Source organism: Haliotis rufescens, unplaced genomic scaffold (genome assembly GCF_023055435.1).
Source record: "Haliotis rufescens isolate VD_foot unplaced genomic scaffold, xgHalRufe1.0.p SCAF_15, whole genome shotgun sequence".
Taxonomy (NCBI): domain Eukaryota; kingdom Metazoa; phylum Mollusca; class Gastropoda; order Lepetellida; family Haliotidae; genus Haliotis; species Haliotis rufescens.
This window is the reverse complement of record NW_025963835.1, coordinates 32,669,565-32,688,851: the sequence shown is the minus strand read 5'-3', so window position 1 is coordinate 32,688,851 and position 19,287 is coordinate 32,669,565. Positions and strand designations below refer to the sequence as shown.

At 41.9% G+C, this 19,287-nt stretch overlaps 1 protein-coding gene across 8 annotated transcripts in view; it reads left to right on the top strand.

The window, feature by feature from the left end:
* The window catches only part of LOC124132042 (helicase domino-like), an 88,284-nt gene that overhangs the window by 55,358 nt on the left and 13,639 nt on the right, over positions 1-19,287 (top strand). For all 8 annotated transcript variants that reach the window (XM_046495631.2, XM_046495630.2, XM_046495629.2 and 5 more), the window contains 12 exons: positions 623-819; positions 1,191-1,305; positions 1,944-2,102; positions 3,073-3,252; positions 3,601-3,684; positions 4,736-4,870; positions 9,401-9,436; positions 11,466-11,622; positions 12,070-12,302; positions 13,090-13,317; positions 13,845-14,132; positions 14,702-14,878. In XM_046495631.2, the coding sequence (XP_046351587.2) occupies positions 623-819; positions 1,191-1,305; positions 1,944-2,102; positions 3,073-3,252; positions 3,601-3,684; positions 4,736-4,870; positions 9,401-9,436; positions 11,466-11,622; positions 12,070-12,302; positions 13,090-13,317; positions 13,845-14,132; positions 14,702-14,878 (1,989 nt within the window). The remainder of the gene's footprint in view (positions 1-622; positions 820-1,190; positions 1,306-1,943; positions 2,103-3,072; positions 3,253-3,600; positions 3,685-4,735; positions 4,871-9,400; positions 9,437-11,465; positions 11,623-12,069; positions 12,303-13,089; positions 13,318-13,844; positions 14,133-14,701; positions 14,879-19,287) is intronic.

Below are 19,287 nucleotides of genomic sequence, written 5' to 3'. Positions count from 1 at the left end.
TGTCTTATAAAGGCATTTAGAAGTGATAAACATAAGGAAGAGAATTTATGGATGTCAACTTCTTTATTATGAGGAACACAACGTTTCGGAGTAAAAACTTACTTACATAGAAGCCTCGGGGTTAAAGCGTTCGCTCTTCACGCCGAGGACCCAGGTTTGATTCCTGACATGGGTACAATGTGTGAAGCTCATTTCTGGTGTCCCAGCCATGATATTGCTGGAATATTGCTAAAAGCGGCTTTAAACCATACTCACTCATTCAATTGATGGAGTGACTATATGCTCCGAAACGTCAAAGATCTGTATATTTGGACACTTATTAATATACCTTTATATGAAGTTTAAACTATGAGAGGGGCGGTCGGGTAGCCAGCCTAGTGGTTAAAGCGTTCGCTCGTCACGCCGAAGACCCGGGTTCGATTCCCGACATGGGTACAATGTGTGAAGCCCATTTCTGGTGTCCCCCGCTCACTCACTTAAACTATGAGACAACATGAAGAATGCCAGTATCTATTTAGTCACTCCCATTAGCAAACAAGTCACCAGCACCCATATTTGTCTTTAGAACGAACATATGTGAAGAATATGCTCCTAACGTCTTAAGTTCTGACTTGGTTGCCAGGCATTAATGGATCGGTTCAACATGGATCGTCGTATTTTCTGCTTCATCCTGTCAACAAGATCTGGCGGCATTGGCGTCAATCTGACAGGGGCAGATACTGTGATATTTTACGACAGTGACTGGAACCCAACCATGGATGCCCAGGCTCAAGACAGATGTCATCGAATCGGTCAGACCAGGGATGTCCATATATACAGGTGGGGCTCGTTCACTGTTTAGTGCAAGTGCATTTTGTCTTTGTCTACATCCTCGTAAGTTCAAACTGCAGATTTGTCCTGATTGTTTCTAAATTTGTCAGCACTGTACCTGAATAATACCTGTCCACAGCTGCATAATAACAATAACAGTAATAATCAAGTCGTTAAAGTGAATGTTTTGTTATAATATTAATACGTTTCTATGTGTTATTATTTTATTTCAAATCTTGATACCATGTATGACTGAGAACATTTGAGCGATGATGTATCGTTAGTTCTTGCACAGATTTTCTTAGTTATCTGATAAAGATATAGACATAAATTTCTCATCTTTTTTATTAACATATTTGTCTGTACTTTTTCTCCTGTAGACTCATCAGCGAGAGAACAATTGAGGAGAACATTCTCAAGAAAGCAAATCAAAAGAGGTTATTAGGTGATCTGGCTATTGAGGGAGGCAACTTCACCACTGCATTCTTCAAGGAGGTAAGCAGTGCTGTGGGTCCCCGTGGGGAGGTCAGAATTGGCCCCCAGCAGCCTTTGCTTGTTTTACGAGGCAACTTAGTGGATCAAGTGGTCAGGCTCAGTGACTTGGTTTTTTGTGTGCCTTTTCACCTCGGATGCTGAGGATTGTTGCTCCAAATATCCGTCACTTGATTGTCTACTCCAGACTTGATTTTACATGTCACCGTTACATAGCTGAAAACTTGCTGAGTGTGTTCAACATTAAACTGCGCTGTTGGCCATGACCCATCAGCATTGTAATGAATGTAGACATTGATGTCGGGATGTTATCCTATGGAGCCATGCAAGCAATATGTTTAATGCTGGTGTTGTGTTTAAAGTGTTTGTAATGTATGTTGTCAGTAACTGCACAGACTACTTATTTAATCAGAAAATCTCTCTTTTCTCTCCCTCCTCCTCCCTCCCCTCAAACCTGTAGACGATACGTGACGTCACACAAGACAATCATAAACCTCTTTTTTCGACTAATCAGGAAACATTAGTACGCTGGTAGGCGTGACTTAATTTTTTCAGTTTACGAAGGCATGAACAAAAAAATATTTGGTTGGTACGCAAATCAAATGACAAGGAATCACCAGCAATATTTATTGCATTTTCAGCACACTATCAAGGAACTGTTTGAGGAACCCTCTGGCCTTGACGCTCTAGCCAAGGAGAAGCAAGCCCAGGCAGCTCTCAAGCAAGGGAAGGAACTTCATAAGGAACCTCCCAAGAAACTTCCCGAAGGAGAAACAAATGTGCTGGCACAGTTTGAACAGGTGAGTTATGACAAACGAGTGTTTAGAAGAAGTTGAAAGAAAGTCTTCCTTTTGTAGAATTGTAGACGTAGAGCCTGCTCTGTTCTGACAGGGGCACGGGTGGCCCAGTCGTCTAAGGCGCCATGATTTGCTGTGCAAAGTTGCGTCCCTTGGGCACGCCAGAAACCTATCATTGTGGGTTCGAATTCTGGTTCTCCCCAATTATGTTTCTAGGTTTGTCAGCACCATACCCGTGCTCATGGGTTTCACCGAAGTGGTAAACGTCTGAGACCTGCATCACTTCGGGCTTTCCTCCCACATTGAGCTGATGCCGTATTATAACTGGAATTATGTTAAAAGCGGTGTTTAACACAACTCACTCACTGTTCTGACATGCCCTTGTCCAGGGTAGGAGTCCACTGTGTTGGGCCGTCAGCTGATGAAGATCAGGTGGCTACATTGTTGCTGCCAGTGCTTGATATAGGTGAAAAGTTGCTGACTGCATACGCTGCATACTCCCTCTGAAACATGACATTAATAACCTACCAGAAATCTCTTGCCTGCTCAAGCACAACACCAAATTGTCCATGAAGGAACCTATACTGAACAAAGTTCGGGATCATGAATAATCTTTGTTAAAATCAGCATTTGAAATTAGCATTAGTCCTGTAGTCCTTGCCAAACTGCCAAATAGTTAAGGTATCATGAGGACTAATAGAAATTGGCCATTTTTAAGAGTTTTGCTATGTTAGCATTATAAGGACTAGTCACTTTGAAATGTTAATTTCTACCACTGTATAATGTTAACGGGTTTTGATGAATTTGAATGAAAAAAGATGTCACATTAAAATATTTCATGATCCTTAACTGTTTGGTTTTGGGTTTGTTTTGTTTTTTGAGTATGTAAAGTTTCTTCTTGGTGTCGTGGTAACAGATGATGATGACTCAGACTGACGTTGGCCCACTCATTCTCCTATTTGTTATGTTTCAGGCTCTCTGCAAGGCGGAAGATGAGACGGATGCCATTGCAGTAAAACTGGTGAAAGCTGAACAGAAGGCAGAACTGGCCGAGTTTGACGAAACCATTCCTTGGGATGAGAAAGAGGCTGAATCTAAAAAAGATGAGGAAGTTTCCAAGGTGGAACTTGAGCTTGCACAACTGGACAAGGAGGTAATACTGAAATGAGAAGTTAAGCTGTGGACATGCAGTATTAGTATCACTTGATTCACGTTTGGATGTCATTGGGTGGAGGTGGATAGTTCCACGTACAGATGTTATGTTTCCCATAAGGGCAGACTGATCTGGTGTAATAACTTTCCCATATTTGCTCAAAGACATTTTAGCTGTTCTCCGTAGATATTGGTCACTTGAAGCCGTATGACTTCAGTGTTTTATTGTTGAGAAAAATATAATGTTATGTCTTACATTTTTCAAAAACTGATTACATTACGTTGTTTGATGTTTACATTGATGTTTGCTTGCAATTAACCGTTACTGAATGTGACTACCTCCTTTTAGCTTACCCCAATTGAGCGGTATGCTGTTTGTGTGATGGAAGCCGAGATGGAACCAGAGACAATTGAAGAACTCATGATTGCAGAGGTGTGTAACTGCATGCTTACATATACGAAATACGCAATTCTCTGGCACTGTCCTCATTCATTTTGCAGTCAACTTGTGTGCCTTTTGTTCCTGCTTCATGAAAGAGAAAATTTCCGCACATTTTATTTGTTTTTAAAGTTCAGCTGCCCACATCAATTGATATTGTAGTTTGTCTTTAAAAAGTATTCATGTACTGACTAAATACCACACAATTAATGTGAAGTTTATGCAAGTTGAATCGTTTAAATGAATCAAATTATCTGATTTCTTTATTTTCATTGGGATTTCAGTTTAAAATTTGACCCCAGTATTGTTTTTGTTGTACGATGCAACATCATGGGTCAGGTGGTCAGGCTCCATCAACATACTCCGTCAGCTTGGATTAATGCTTGCATCTATCACAGGTTTATGACTCAATTATTTACAAGCAGCTGTCATGTGGCTGGAATATTGCTGAGTGTGGCATTAGACAAGCAACAAGTAACGTTGTTGGTGTAAGTGTGGGTAAGTCCATGTGACAGTCTCAGAGCTCCAGATAAGCTTCGTGTCTGTGTAAAGTACGCAACAGAAATGCAGAAATACGCAGTAAAATAAAATCCAAGTGTATCAAATACGCAACGAACATTACAGATACAAAAATAAAACTCGTGCGTATCATCAAAATATTCTGAAGTAACCCTGCATATTCGATTCGCAAATCAGGAACTTATTTTGAAATTATAAACGGGCATTCCGTCTACCTTGCCAAACTCCACGAGGATAGTTACATCATGATCATTTGCCATCACACTTTCTTGTGGAAGTATTATGGTATTTTTTAGTACTATAACGCTCTCGAACCCACACAACACCATTTGCAGGGACTAGATGAATAGTGTTTTTAAATATTTAACTTGAATACCTACATGTGTAAAAACTAGTTGGTAACACAAATTTGAATACCCAGATAGAATTACTGATCCCCAATGATTTTAAAATGCATGGGTAAAATACCCACAACACAAAAAGCTTATCTGGAGCTCTGCAGTCTTGTGATTGATACCTGTTGCAGGAGGACATTGAGAACTCCAAGAAGGAATGGGAGCTTGCTCGGCTGAAGGCGTTGAAGGAGGAGGAGGAGAGACGCCTTGAGCTGGAGGAGGACGAGATGTTGTACACGTACTCTCGGGATGATGCATATAACCAGGTGAAGAAAAAGAAGAAAACCAGACTAAAGAAAAATTCTTCCTATACTAGTGATGACCTCGATAGTTGCCCTGAATCAAGGGCTTTAAAGAGTAGTGGGAGGTTGCACGAGGCTAAGGAGAAGGTGAAGGATGTCAGCCCTAGGTCACAGAGGTTAAGGCAGAAGTCGGGTGATTTAAAACTTTCAGGAGATGAAACCATCAAGCCCAATCTCAGCCCGGTGAAAGAAGTAAAGAAAGTTACACCCAAACCAAAACCAAAACCTGCACCTAAGAAAGAAACTCCCAAAGCAACCAAGAAAGAAGCAGCTAAGATTACACCTAAGGTTGCCAAAGAGCCAAGAAATACCCCTAAAGAGCCTAAAAATACCCCTAAAGAGCCTAAAAGTACCCCTAAAGAGCCCAAGGAAAAAACTCCCAAAGTTCCCAAACCAAAGAAAGACGTTAAGTCAGTAAAGAAAGAGGTCAAAAAAGAAATTAAGATTAATTCATTGCTCACTCCCACATCCCTGCCCATGGCTGTTAACATTGCAGATGCGTTGAAACTAAACTCCCACCCTGTCCCCAATGCCCATAGTGCTGGAGTGGTTGAGGTTACTGCCAACCCCACTAGGATATCTTGTGCAGCAGCAACTACCCAACAGGTGGTTCAACCACTCATCCAGCAGGCTGATTCCAGACCCATTCTCAAAGTCCCGACTTTAGCGTCTTCACTGACCACAAGTCCAGGCGGGCAGTTGACTCTGCCAACTCAAGGCAATGTGATTATCAACACTCCGCAAGGCAGGGCTATTGTCCCTCACAATAGGATAGTCATAACCCAGGGAAAGGCCTATGCAGCTCCCCAGCCTATCAAGGTCATTGCAGGTCCTGCACAGGGGCAGGTAATTGTGTCGTCTCCTGTTGCCAGAGTTATCTCACCTGGTGGAGCCACTTTAAACTCTGTTATTTCCCAAATGCAGACTCGATTGGTTGCACCAGTCCCAACTCAGGTTTTTAATAATACCCCACGTATCAGATCCCCTATCAATGCCAAGCAGACCCCTCTCTCTCCAAAGGAGAACTCTGTGCCTCCTCCCTGGTCCAACCCTAATCTTGTTATCCGTACCCGTCGAGCTTCTCTCCAAGAAGCTGCGAAACCACCTCTCCCTCAAACCAGCATCCTTGGTGGAGGGGTCAACTTAGTTTCTATTGCCCCTGCCCCGCCCACCCATCACGTCATAGCGTCGCCGATACCAGGAGTTGCCTACAATATTGTCAAAACCAATAGTCTTCATGTTCCTATTCTCAACAACCAAGCTGTGTCGTTGAGCAGACATCAGATTATTCAGACAAACTTGAATCAAGCTATTCCAGCACAAAGTTTTGTCATAGTCAATCCTAAGAGGACTCGGTCAGCTTCTCAGGAGAGCAATGGCCATCCAGTGAATGAGATTCGTGACACGGGGTGATCTCCCCGTGATTCAGTTGGTATTAGAGAATGTGTTCAGTAGGGTTACACAAGTTAACCACATGTTAACTGACGCTACATAATCAACTATATGTGCATATTATAAGAATGTCATTGATGATTCATATCTGACAATGTACTTCATGGAAAAAAGTCCAAAAGGAACTTATATTAAGTTGGTTCTTTTGCAAGCCTTTCATCATGCTACCTCGACTGTAAGATAGTAGTTGCAGTACCCAGGAAACAATGCTCTTGTGTGCTAGACGGTCACACCCCAAGGGGGATTTCCACGTGGGTTTTTTAACGGAACATAAAACTCTGAATATCTCCGGAAGCTGGCACTGCTCTGCTCTGTTACATGCAGCAGTTGCTCATAGACTTCTGCTCTTTTTCTGTTAAGTGATTCATTTCTGTGCTTGCTTGTCAAGTAGAAAAGTATTTTGGCCAAAATGGCTGAAAAATTGATCAAACCCAAATAATGCCAAAAAATTACGTTCATTTCTTCCAAGGCAAACTTACGACAGTGTCATTATTTGGACTTTTATGATCAAGTATTGTCCATGAAAGATTTTTATTTTTCAAAGAATGATGCTATATCTGTTGCGTTAGCCTGAATTTTATGACATTTACGGTAAAATGAGTATTTGTGTGAATCTGCTTGTTGAACTGACTGCATATGGAAATTGTGCGGTTGTGAGATGTGGATGTATATAGTCATGATGCATGAAGTGTGGCATCTGTATGAAAACAATAATGCAAAATGTCTGAGAAAATGTCAAAATAATGTTTTCTGAGAATAAAAGATTTTGTAAATGTTTCTGTGTGTGCATCTCATTTCACTCTGTTGTGCATGTGTAATACCGGCCGGGTAGCCACAGCACTCATCTGCTCAAGGTTTTTGGTGTCTCAACAAAATTCCATGAACGACTACGGCAATTAAGCTGTAGTCTGTGTCTCACTTATGCACTGCCAAAATTATTGTTGGGCTTTGTTCTTGTTAAGTGAAATGCTGGTAACGTTTGTCTAACAAATCAAAACATTAAGCATTAACTGAACTCATGCTTTCTGCTTTTAGAAACCAGTTTGACATTTCTGTAAACTGTGCATTGAAATCAGGGAAGTTTAAAATTTTGTAGTATTAAAAAACATCTATGGCTTTTACATTAATGACCTTTATTAGGCATGTTCATGATAAGTCAAGAGAAAGCCCTTCAATTGCACGAACAGTGTTCTGTTCTAGTGCAGGTTGAGTGTAATTTGGGTTGGCCAGGCATGCGATTTCATTTGATGTTCATCCTTCATTGCTAAGACTAAACGTATAGGCACCAAACCACCTTGTCCGCTGTGCCGCTGGCCCACATTACACACGCCACAAAGTGAGATGCAGACTACAGGCACACATCCGCACGCAGAAAACCATGACACATCCACAATGGACTACTTGCGTAACAGTCACATCAACATGTTCGCCTGTATTGCTGCCATATCTGAAATAAGATTCTGGCAGGGAAACTGAATGGTATTTTGAAAATCAAAAAAAAGATGAAAACTTGTCACTTTAATTGCATAACTTTTACTGAAAAGCAATTTTTCATCAGTGTTTTCATAATTTTCTTCGAATAGTTGAGAAGACATGCATGCGTGTTATTGGAAAGCTTGACCAAAGTCTGGAAATAAGCAATGGCGCATTTGTGAGATCTCTAAATACACAATTGTTAGAGATGTTCAGATTCATGTACGATGCTCATGATGTCAACAGACCACCGTCATATAGCTGGAATATTGCTGAACAACAAACAGATAGCAAGAATAAAGCCACAAGTTTGGATACATTGAGTCACAGACTCTGAGGTCATTTAGTCAAATGACACGTTAAACGTAAGTTACTTGTGCCATGTGTTAATACCCAGAAATAAACATCTATTATGGTATATTTCGTCTTGACATTCACAAAAAAGTCTGCCAATATTTCAGTGATTCAGTGCAGGAGGTTGGGCAAGTTGTTTGCTTTGTTAAAAAAAGAATTAAGATATATAGAAAGTTGAAGTAATGGATTTGAACTGGGGATGAGGAACAACCGTTCACTTTGGAAATACTTTACCAAAGCAGAACCACATGAAGATAATTCCAAAGATGTCCGTACAGTTTCATTCTGAAGTATCAACATGTAGATATGGAGCGCCAATGGGCTGTTTATTAACTTGCATTTACTGTTATAGCTTGTGAAGTTTAAAGACAGACTTGTAGAGTTTGGCAATGAAAGTAAATCATACTATTGTCAAAATAAGTGATTTAAGGTAGCTGAAGATTTAAATGCTATCAATATGCTAGTTTCAAAGAATTTTCCAGCATCTTTACTATCCAGTTGGTTTGAACATTCCATACATCTATTTATGGAGAAAGCTGCCCTTTCTGGTGCGGTTGAAGACATTCAGCTGTGTGTTGACGTCAGAAATTGAATCCTTCACTTGCACAGACATCTGACGTTTGTGACACCAAGTTAGCGCCCAAACTAAACACTCCAACCGTTATCTTTGGATTCTGTCTGATAACACGTGACATTTGCCTGACCAAGTTTGTGGAAGATTGAAGGTATCGTGAGGTCAAATTAAAATTGAGACGTTATGTCAAATTTTCCTCTTTCTCCCACCATGACATCCTGTCTGTTTTAATTCGGACCAGCATTGGAATTTGGCACTAGTCCTATAGTCCTTTGCCAAACTGCTCAATAGTTAAGGTTGTGCAATGTTATCCTGACCAGTGGACTAAATCTGTTAGTTTCTACCTCTGACGCAGAAGCCGGTCCCAAGAAAATGAAGTTTTAACTGTAGTGTATGTGGATGAATGCTCCTAACTTTGTACACGAAGACAAGATATTAGGATAACTTCTTTGACAACGTACCATCAACTCATCTTATCCTTGCCAAGATATTAGGATACAAAATGGGAGATTTCTTCTACAGTACCATGCACATTAATCTCCTCTTTCATAATTAATATGCCAAGATTCATGAAGGAAATCATGCAAGAGTTAACTATTTAAGGGTTCCAATGACAATGTCAGATTTTTCTTTAATTCCAGGTGTATGTCTCTGACTTGGGACCAGAAACCATGCCGGTGAGTTGTTTTTAGAAGACTCTCAAACCATGTACTGGCTAGCAACCAGTTATCACTGAGGACCAATTATCGCCAACTCCCAGTTACGGCACTCCCATAATCGCATCTCATTTTAAGTTTGCTTGTTTTCATTAGAACTGAGAAATATTTATCTCATAATATAAACAAAACAGACCTTCGTGAGGAAATATTTTTAAAAAAACACCATAATGAACTTGATCAAGTACAACTTTAGAAAAGAGACGTTGGCGGTGTCACATGACTAATTCACACGATAAAAATTTATCAAACAACCCAATGATGCACTTTCAATTCTGTCATTGCTTTCCATCTGTCTGTCATTTCTTCCCCAAAATAAGTTTCTGACAACTATTTCAGCTATATTTCCATAAGTGCATAGCCTGTATTTATCGCAAAATCCATAGTACATGTAGGTAAGGATAAGCATGTGTAGATCAAATTTAGGGAATATTGTTTTTTGTCAGTTTGCAGACAGCAAATTGATAATAGCATTTCTTGTTCATTTTGATGAATACAAAATATTAGTGCGATACCAGAGATACTAAAAGTGTACTTTGTATAGCTGAAGCTGTGCTGTGCTGTTTAGATGTTGGCGGTAACTGGTACAGTAAGTCGACGGGAAAGTTCTATTTCCACTGTCTTGATTCCCCATCGTAGTGTTATGACAGAAATTAACTGAATCTTATTCAACAGACAGAAATAAGCGCATTTGGTCATAGTTTCACGAAAATTAAAGTTATTGTTGCTGTCAACTTTGTACACGGAATATGTCAGAAATAACATGGAAAAAAAGTGGCGATGTTTGGTCGGTGACCAGTACAGTGTAACTGGACAGTTTTTAGCATCAGTACGTCCATGTCACACTAATGACCCGTCGCTTAGTCTCTTGTCATTAACAGGTTGTCAACTGTGGCCCAAAGCTGTCCACTTAACCTAAACTAATTTGTGAAGCTATAACGTGTTGACATATGTATATGGGGGCGGTCGGGTAACCTTGTGGTTAAAGAGTTCTCTCGTCATGCTGAAGACCAGTGTTGGATTCCCCACATGGGTACAATGTATGAAACCCATTTCTGGTGTCCCCTGCTGTGATATTGCTGCAATATTGCTAAAAGCAGCATAAAACCATACTTACTCACTCACTCGTATTGTCATGAGAGCACATACATATATTGTGCTCACAGTGCAGCTGGCACAGTATGAGTGAGTGAGTGAGTTGGGTTTAACGCCACTTTGAACAGTATTCCAGTTATATCAAGGCGAGTCAGCTTAAGGTGTGCGGAAAGCCAAAGTGATACAGGTCTCAGACGTTACCTCTTAAGACCCACGGGTTTGGTGCAGACTGACATAGGAACATAGGGGTGAACTGGGATCTGAACCCACAATCATAAGTTTCAGGAATGCCCGAGTGACGCAACTGTGTACAGCGAATTAGCGGCACCTCAGACCATTGGGCCACCTGTGCCACCTCATTGAGTATCTGCAGGCAGTACTGTGTGGTGCATGTGATCCAACAGTGAGGCCATTGGTTATCAACCTGTAACTTGATTAATGCCAGTAGGGGGCATGGGTGGCCCAGTCGTCTACGGCGGCGCGATTCGCTGTGCAGAATTTCGTCCCTTGGGCACGCCAGAAACCTATGATTGTGGGTTCGAATCCCGGTTCGCCCCGATTATGTTTCTATACCCGTGCTCGTGGGTTTCACCGAAGTGGTAAACGTCTGAGACCTGCATCACTTCGGGCTTTCCTCCAACATTAGGCTGACACGCCGCGATATAACTGGAATACTGTTAAAAGTGGCGTTAAACCCAACTCACTCACTATTAATGCCAGGAACAACAATAATGTATTTGTTTAGGGTAACTTAGGCATTAAGGGAAGTATCACTATCATGACAGTATGGTATATTCAGATTTAATGGTAACGAATGAATGCACACAAATTTGGGTAGAGTGCTGAGAAAATTTAAGTGTTTTTCCTGATTACCTGATGTGTTTGTTTTGTGAAGATGTGGGCACCACCGACACCGCCGAAGGATGACAACGACGTGTACATCGACCAGACGATGTACTTCCTGTACGAGCCGGCTGTGATGACGGAGACACAGCTCCCACCTGTGTATGTGAGGAAGGAGCACAAGAAGCCTCGTATAGAGACCGTCACCAGTGAGTGGATGCTGCTGCTGCTGCGTTCTTGTCACTTGGGGAGGGGGGGGGGTAGCATTGTGGTTAAGGCCTACGCCTGTGTTTGATCCCGCATGAGTTAAATGTGTGAAGCTCACTTCTGGTGTCCTCAGCTGTGATAATGCTGGAGTAATTCGAAAAGGGGCATAAACTCCATTCTAAAAACATGTTACAAATTGGCCACTTTTGATATCTGAATACAGTGAAATTTTCAACATCGACATGCTGAATTGGTATTAGATTTTCATTTTTGTCATGGAAATTGTTTGGGGAATTTCCCTCTCTTAGAATCACTTGAAACCCAGGTAGGTACAAACTTCACTTTGTGTCATTAAGCCATTTACGTATCTTTCAAAAGTATCGGACTCTTGACAATCGAACTTTTTGTCATTGTGTTCCTTTGGTTCTCAACTTAAGTTTCTCCCTCAGCTCGCAAACAAAAACAACGAAAGGAAGAGCAGCCCCGCGTTCCGCGATCTCTGTTTGATCGGCCGACTGCTGCCTTGTTGAAGATGAGGAGAGAAGCCAAGCTGCAGAAGCTGAAGCAAGGCTTGATCAAACCCTACCGTCCAGCTGCACCCGCTGTGCCAAGCAAGCCTGTCCTCGACACGGCGCCAGACCACCCAGAATGGCTCATTCATGAGGACTGGGCTCTTCTGCAGGTTGGAATAGTTAACTGGAAACTACAATACAAGATTGACCCGTGAAGATCCGGGGTAGAACATGTTTTCAGCAACCCATGCTTGCCGTAAAAGGTGACAAAGGGGATCGGGTTATCAGGCTCGCTGACTTGGTTGATGCATGTCATTGTTTCCCAATTGCGTGGATCCATGCTCATGATATCAACCACTGGATTGTCTGGTCCAGATTCAATTATTTACAGACCGCCGTCAAAGAGCTGGAATATTGTGGAGTGCAGTGTTACGCAACAAACAATAAAATCAAGCAGTCGTAAGTCCTTGTTAAAGTAAGTGGGTTGGCACTAACATCACTTTGGGGAACAGGGCCAAGGAGTTGGTCATTTTGTACCAGTAGTTCAGTGAAAATTATTTGATCAATAATTGCATTGTAGGGTTATTATCCCCCATCATGAAGTGACGTAGGAACGGAGTTAGTCTGCTTCTCAATGTGGACAAATTTTCTCAAAAACTATTCAAGTTGGAGAAATTAAATTTTATGCACTAATGCTACTGGTCATGATCTCTAATCAGTTTGAAAATTGGTGTTGTACATTCCCGTTTTACCAAGTTATGGCCCTTGCTTCATGCTTTACAACATAGTGTGTGCACTGGGGAGAACTTCTCTCAGAAACTACTAATTACATGAATGAAACTTTGCAAGCTTGTCGGAGAGATACTTGTTTTATTTGCTTTTGAGTATTGGCATATTGTTAGTACCGAATAATCATTGGACTAAACTTGACATCGTTCCATGACGTTTCTTCCACAGGCTGTGCAGACTTTGCTAAGCCTGCCACTCAACTTGATGGTGGTGGCACCCGCTCACATTCCAAACTGGGACCTAGTCGCCGATGTTGTCAACAGCTGCAGCAGGGTGTATCGCTCACCCAAACAGTGTCGCAGTCGCTACGAGAATGTCATCATCCCCAGGGAAGAGGGCAGGATACTGTATGACATCAGCCCCAGGAAGCAGAAGAAGACCAAGGGGATATACAAGGTGGAGCTCATTGATTTACCACCTGGGAAGATCCGGGGTAGAATCGATCCTCAGCAACCCATTCTTGCCCCAAGAGGCGACTAATGGGATCGGATGGTCAGGCTCATTGACTTGGTTGATGGATGTCATTTTATCCCAGTTGCTTAGATAGATGCTCATGATGTCAATCACTGGATTGTCTGGTCCAGAATTGACTGCACAGGTCATAGAGCTGGGATCAATTGTGGTTTTCAACATTAAACGTCAAAATAATAAACAATCAATACATTCTTTGTAAGTGAATGATCGTTTAGATCGGTGGAGAGAAGAAGTGCAACGTCAAAAAATCATTATCCTCCCTTTATCCAAGCAGGATAGTCTCCCTCTTCAATTTTGTTTTCTATATTTTATAATCATGTCAAAATTTTGTCAAAACTGTGCTTATATAAAAGTGCTGCCAAACATCTAAAAGTTTGGATCTATATTAGTATGTTCTTAATATTTATTCCTTCTCCGACCAAGACTCATTGTCCTGCCTTTATTCCCAGACAAAGAACAACCGCCCAATGCGAACCAGTCAGCTATATATCCAGGACAGCAACAACTCGGTGACCATGCTGTACTCGCTCCGCTTCGACTCCGTCAAGGGCATCGCTGGTAAGAGGCCCCCGACGCTGAGGCAGACCCTTGTCAACCCCACCATGAAGAACCCCAAGCACGCTGCTGTCCTGCAGGAGAGCGGCATCATCTACGACACCCCTCTGACACCCTTACAGGTGGCAGCCAACAGAGCCGATCGAATTGCTCGGGAAAAGAAACAAAGCCAAGTTGCAGCTGTGAGTTTGCTGTTAGGTTTTGTCACAAACTTTAGTAAAACTTGTCCTTATAACTGTTTCATGACAAGGGGTGGTTGGTAGTGTATTCAAACAAGCCAAGAGTTTTGAGGTAACCATGTTGGAAGTGTTTGTAGTCTAAGTAACTTCCTGAATAAATACTGTGTGTGAAACCTGTCTCGTACACATGCATGCAAGTCATGATATAACGGCAATAATCTTGAACACAACGTTAAACACTTATTTCACCTCACCTCTTGAGACTCCTGAAGATCCGGGGTAGAATAGGTCTTCAGCATCCCATTCTTGCTGTAACAGGCGACGATGCTTGTCATAACAGGCGACTATCGGGATTGGGTGGTCTCTGACTTGGCTGATGCATGTCATCATATCCCAATTGCTTGGATTGACGCGCATATCAGTCACTTGATTGTCTGGTCCAGACTTGATTATTTACAGACCGCTGCCATATAGCTTGAATATTGCTGAGTGCGGCTTTAAACAACAAAGAAACAAAACAAGTATCACCCCTCGAACTTTGGGAGGTCACACGTTATGGTTGTTCCCCACAGGCTGCAGCGGCGGAGCAGCAGCTGGCGGCACAGCGAACACAGCAGGCCCAACAGCAGCAGGCGGGGACCGTGGTGCAGGGCACCAGTACAACAACAGCCCCCGTGGTGGCTGCCAGCATCCAGGCCTCGCATCTTCAGCCCCTCGTCTCCGTGGCAACGGCTTCCACTAATGTCATTGTAAGTTCTGTCGCTGTTTGTTTGTACAACGTCTTCTGCAGGTCCACTTACAGTGTATGGTTTCTGAACCCCAGAGAAGGGAATAGATGTGAAATGAGGCCCCTGACCCAAATATTACAAATGAAGGCGTTACGGAGTAGGTAAAATACTTACCAGAAAACCTCAAGAACACTATGACCCACTTGATTGAGTAATAGGTTTGCAGAAGTGATATACAAAAAGCTTATGTCAGCTGGCCCAAATATCTTGCGATATATTCAGTTATCCCCTGCAAGGTTTCAGTATACTCTGTCTCAAAGAACCCCAAGTCTGTAAAGACATGTCAACTAGTCCAAAAAGTTGTCCTCTGAATTGATCTTTGGCATCACTATAACTATGTTTTACTCTGAGTATATGTTATGAAATAAGTCGTTTTACCTTCCAACAAGAAATGTTATACTTTGGTCTCCAGAGTAGTTTTTCATCCTGATTATGTTTTAGGTTTGTGGAGTGACAGATAAGCTGTGTATTTGTGTAAAAACTATTCAAAACCCAATTACTTTCAATTAACGTGCGTACAGAAACGCACACATTAAATGGAAAACTCAGTTGTTTGAAAACAGCATGCATATAATGTCCAATGAACCTTTTTGAAACACAATTTAATTTCCGAAACACAATTTCGATCTAATTTACTTTCCGAGTCAAGCCTATATTTAGAACCATTACATACATCTAAAACATTATTTCATTATTATTCTTTAAATCTCAAAATGTTTTACTCATTTTTAGGGAAAAACCCAATTAAAATAGAAACCCTAGAGTAAAAAACTCAATTGCTTAATTTTTTACTTATCCTGCATTACTCCTTAATGCATTCACTGCTTACTTACGACAACTAGAAGGACAGCGCTGCGAAGGTCCTGGGTGAAGAAATAAAGTTGTTGTTCTCAAGTCCCAATCAGTGGCCTTCCGTCGCTGTCCTGTGACCTTGATGACACCTAAGGTCATCTTCACATCACTGCTTGTCGCAGCACAGCTAGGACGTGTCCAAGCGGAGCTCTCCTTTTGGATTAATTTTAGACCTTCAGTTTGTCTACAATCTTAAAAATTGATCTGCGATGGGTGATGTATTCTTTTCATATTACTTTCACCATGTTGTGTAGTTTTATGTGAATTAATTAGGCGTGAAAAGACGCTTGTCTTTTTTCCCGCCAAAATATTGTTGTTCGCCGCCATTTTGAATTGTGTTACAATCGTTTGCCTGCCAAGGTAGTCATATTGTTTACAATTCTCAGCTACGTATGTATAACATATTCTTATGTTCTTAAATATTACTAGCTTTGGCGTAACAGTGAGTTGCGTATACTAAAATTATTGTATACTTTTTCAACTCGTTAAAAATATGGTTGCCGATAGATTAATATCAAATCTACGGCTTTCTTCCAGTCCCGCTTCATCAACAATTCTTTTATTGCGTACCTATGTTTATGCGATTAAATAGTTTTTTGTTGGTATTTTTGGTTTTACATTGAGTTGCGTATATGAACTATTGTATACTCTTGCAACTCGTAGTTTTTGCCGATAGATTATTGTTCAATTCTATGGCATTCTTCCAGTACCGCCTCATCAACAATGGCGTAATTGTGTTTAATTTAAACATATTTTATTGACATATATGGTCAACGGGATTGGGCAAAAGTTATCCAACTTAGGTGGCCCTTTCCCTACTCTATATGTACAGACATTGAATATACATATATATATGTAATTGTGTAACTTATGATTGAGCGTGGTATTAATTGTCGTGGGAAAAATCTTACAAAGATTATCATCCACGTTGTTTGGTTTGCGCGCAGATGGGCTCTCCAAACCCTAAATGAAAATGTAAATAGCCTTGGTTTACATTGAATTGCGTATATAAAAATATTGTATACCCTTGCAATTCGTATTTTTGCCGATAGATTACTGTTCAATTCTACGGCATTCTTCCAGTACCATTTCTTCAATGGTTTAATTGCGTAACATAATTATGTTTGCTCGGTGTACATATTGTCGTGGAATAATCGCCCAAAGCTCTTTATCCACGGTCATAGGCATGCACGTAGATGTGCTCGCCAAAATTCAAAATGTAATTTTTATGTAAATCTCTAATCCAACGAGTTTACTATATAAAAGCAGATTACTCACAATCATATTTTGCAGTTATTCCGTCGTGAGACGAGAGGAATGTCACTATCGCAGAATAGCGAATGACATATGGTTCTGTCATTACCACCCAACCGTTATTATCGGCAGGTATTATGACGACTGTGATTGCAGAAGTACACCATCCACCGAAATCAACAATACCGGAGGATTTTGTGAGTATCGTAACTGCTCCTATTTTTTCAGCCGCCGGACACTTCCAGATACATGTATGATAATCTGTGACGTCGGCGACAGCACCAGCGTATCGAGATGCTATGATGGGGGTAGATTAGACACAAGCCTTGATCCAGTCAATACTTTTGAGCTTTGTGTCTGATTTATCTGCGCCGAGCGCAGCACTTGACTACAACCAAAGCACTTCTATTACGCAATCGGCGCACGATCAGCTTAGCGCTGTTCCAACATATCCAGCATAGACCTGCGCCGAGCGCAGCGTCTGACTGATACCCAAGCGCTCCTATCACGCCAGTGACGCACGATCAGCTTAGCGCTGTTCCAACATATCCAGCATAGACCTGCGCCGAGCGCAGCGTCTGACTGATACCCAAGCGCTCCTATCACGCCAGTGACGCACGATCAGCTTAGCGCTGTTCCAACATTCCAGACCTGCGCTGAGCGCAGCGTCTGCGTATCAATCAAGGTCTCTACAATGACGTTAGCCCAAGGCTTACAGTGTACCGGTTACGTAACCGGCACATGATCAGCTTAGCACATGTACCCGATTGGGAAGCAGACCATCTCGTGTCAGTAACGCCTTCCCCTGATAACAGGGTAAATAAGAGGGACACCACGAGGTCATTGGAGGAAGCCTTCTCCAAAACTCACATTTGCTCCGTGATTTAAGCGACCAATATCGTCAATGTTTGTAGTGGATCAGAATCTATTAGAGGATAACCCTATCTGATTAGATCACTTCCAAACTATGGTGTTTTTCCTACAGCGTCAGTTTGACCACAGGAAAATTCATCTTGAGACCGTTCTGACGGTGATTACCGTTACACCCAAGACTTTATAGCGTTTCCAACTGAGATGCTGGTTTCAAGGGCAGTCTATTACGTCAACCTTGATCATCTACTCCCCTGTTCAACGAACAGATCGCAGACACGCACGTCAAGTTCCCAAAAAGCTTGGAAAGTCCAAGTCAGGGAATTATAAGCCTAGACGCGCGTTTCTCAGGGAAGACCAGCATTCCCTTACTGAGAAAGGGAGTGGCAGAGACAAGTCTCAAGGTCGATTTCGTACTTATCGCACTATATCATGGTGTCCGTATAAGGGTAGAGTTAACCCCACCGTTGACCACAGTTTGATTGGGAAAATCCAACATAGACATACTGTTGGTAAGAAGAGCTGTAGAGTGGGTTCACAACCCAGTCTTTACTCCGGGGTTTTATCCTCACACCTACCTGGTACTCATGAAGGACCCAGACAAGATGAGAATGATCCACAATCTCTGTGTTCAACGAACGTTTGATTCTTCATCAGTCTCGACTATCCATCCCAACCGTAGACTTTTCAGGTCCAGTTCATTGGGGTTCACTACCAATGGTAGTATTTCCCATTTGACATGTCAGTGACACTTATGGCTATTTACAGGAGTAATGAAGCCAATAACTATCTACACGTGACGAACACTTGGTTCGAGTCGTAGATGGAGGGCGATCTACTGTATCATCAACACATGTCAATAACTGGGATAGACAATCAACGAGGCGAAGTCGGGAGTATTCTCCTTCCTATTGACTTCAGTTCATAGGAGACCTGTTTAAGACAGACCAGGATATCCTATCTGTACCGAGGGACAGATGGCACAAGTTTCTACTTCTTTTGTCATCTACTCTACACCAACCACACACACTTCGCCAGTGGCAAGTGTTGCTAGGGTTAATCACCTCGGCACAGGAGTTAACTAGCATGGGCCGCTTACAACAGCGACCAATTCAATTTTTTTCCTGAACCCTTACATCAGGAGTCAGGATCCACTCAAGGCCATCACTCTACCAACTAAGCTAGAGCCTCAATTTGTGGCGCTGAATGTCTGCGGAGTCTGTTTATTCGGATTTTCCCCGAATACACACCTGTTTGTGGACGTCCCTTTTCAGGGGTGGAGTCTTCACTTACAAGACCAGATAAGCTCAGGGCTATGGCCCGGCGCACAATGGAAGTGGCACATAAACAACTTGGAGTTGGAAGCTTTAATTCTGGCTATATCACATTGGCAG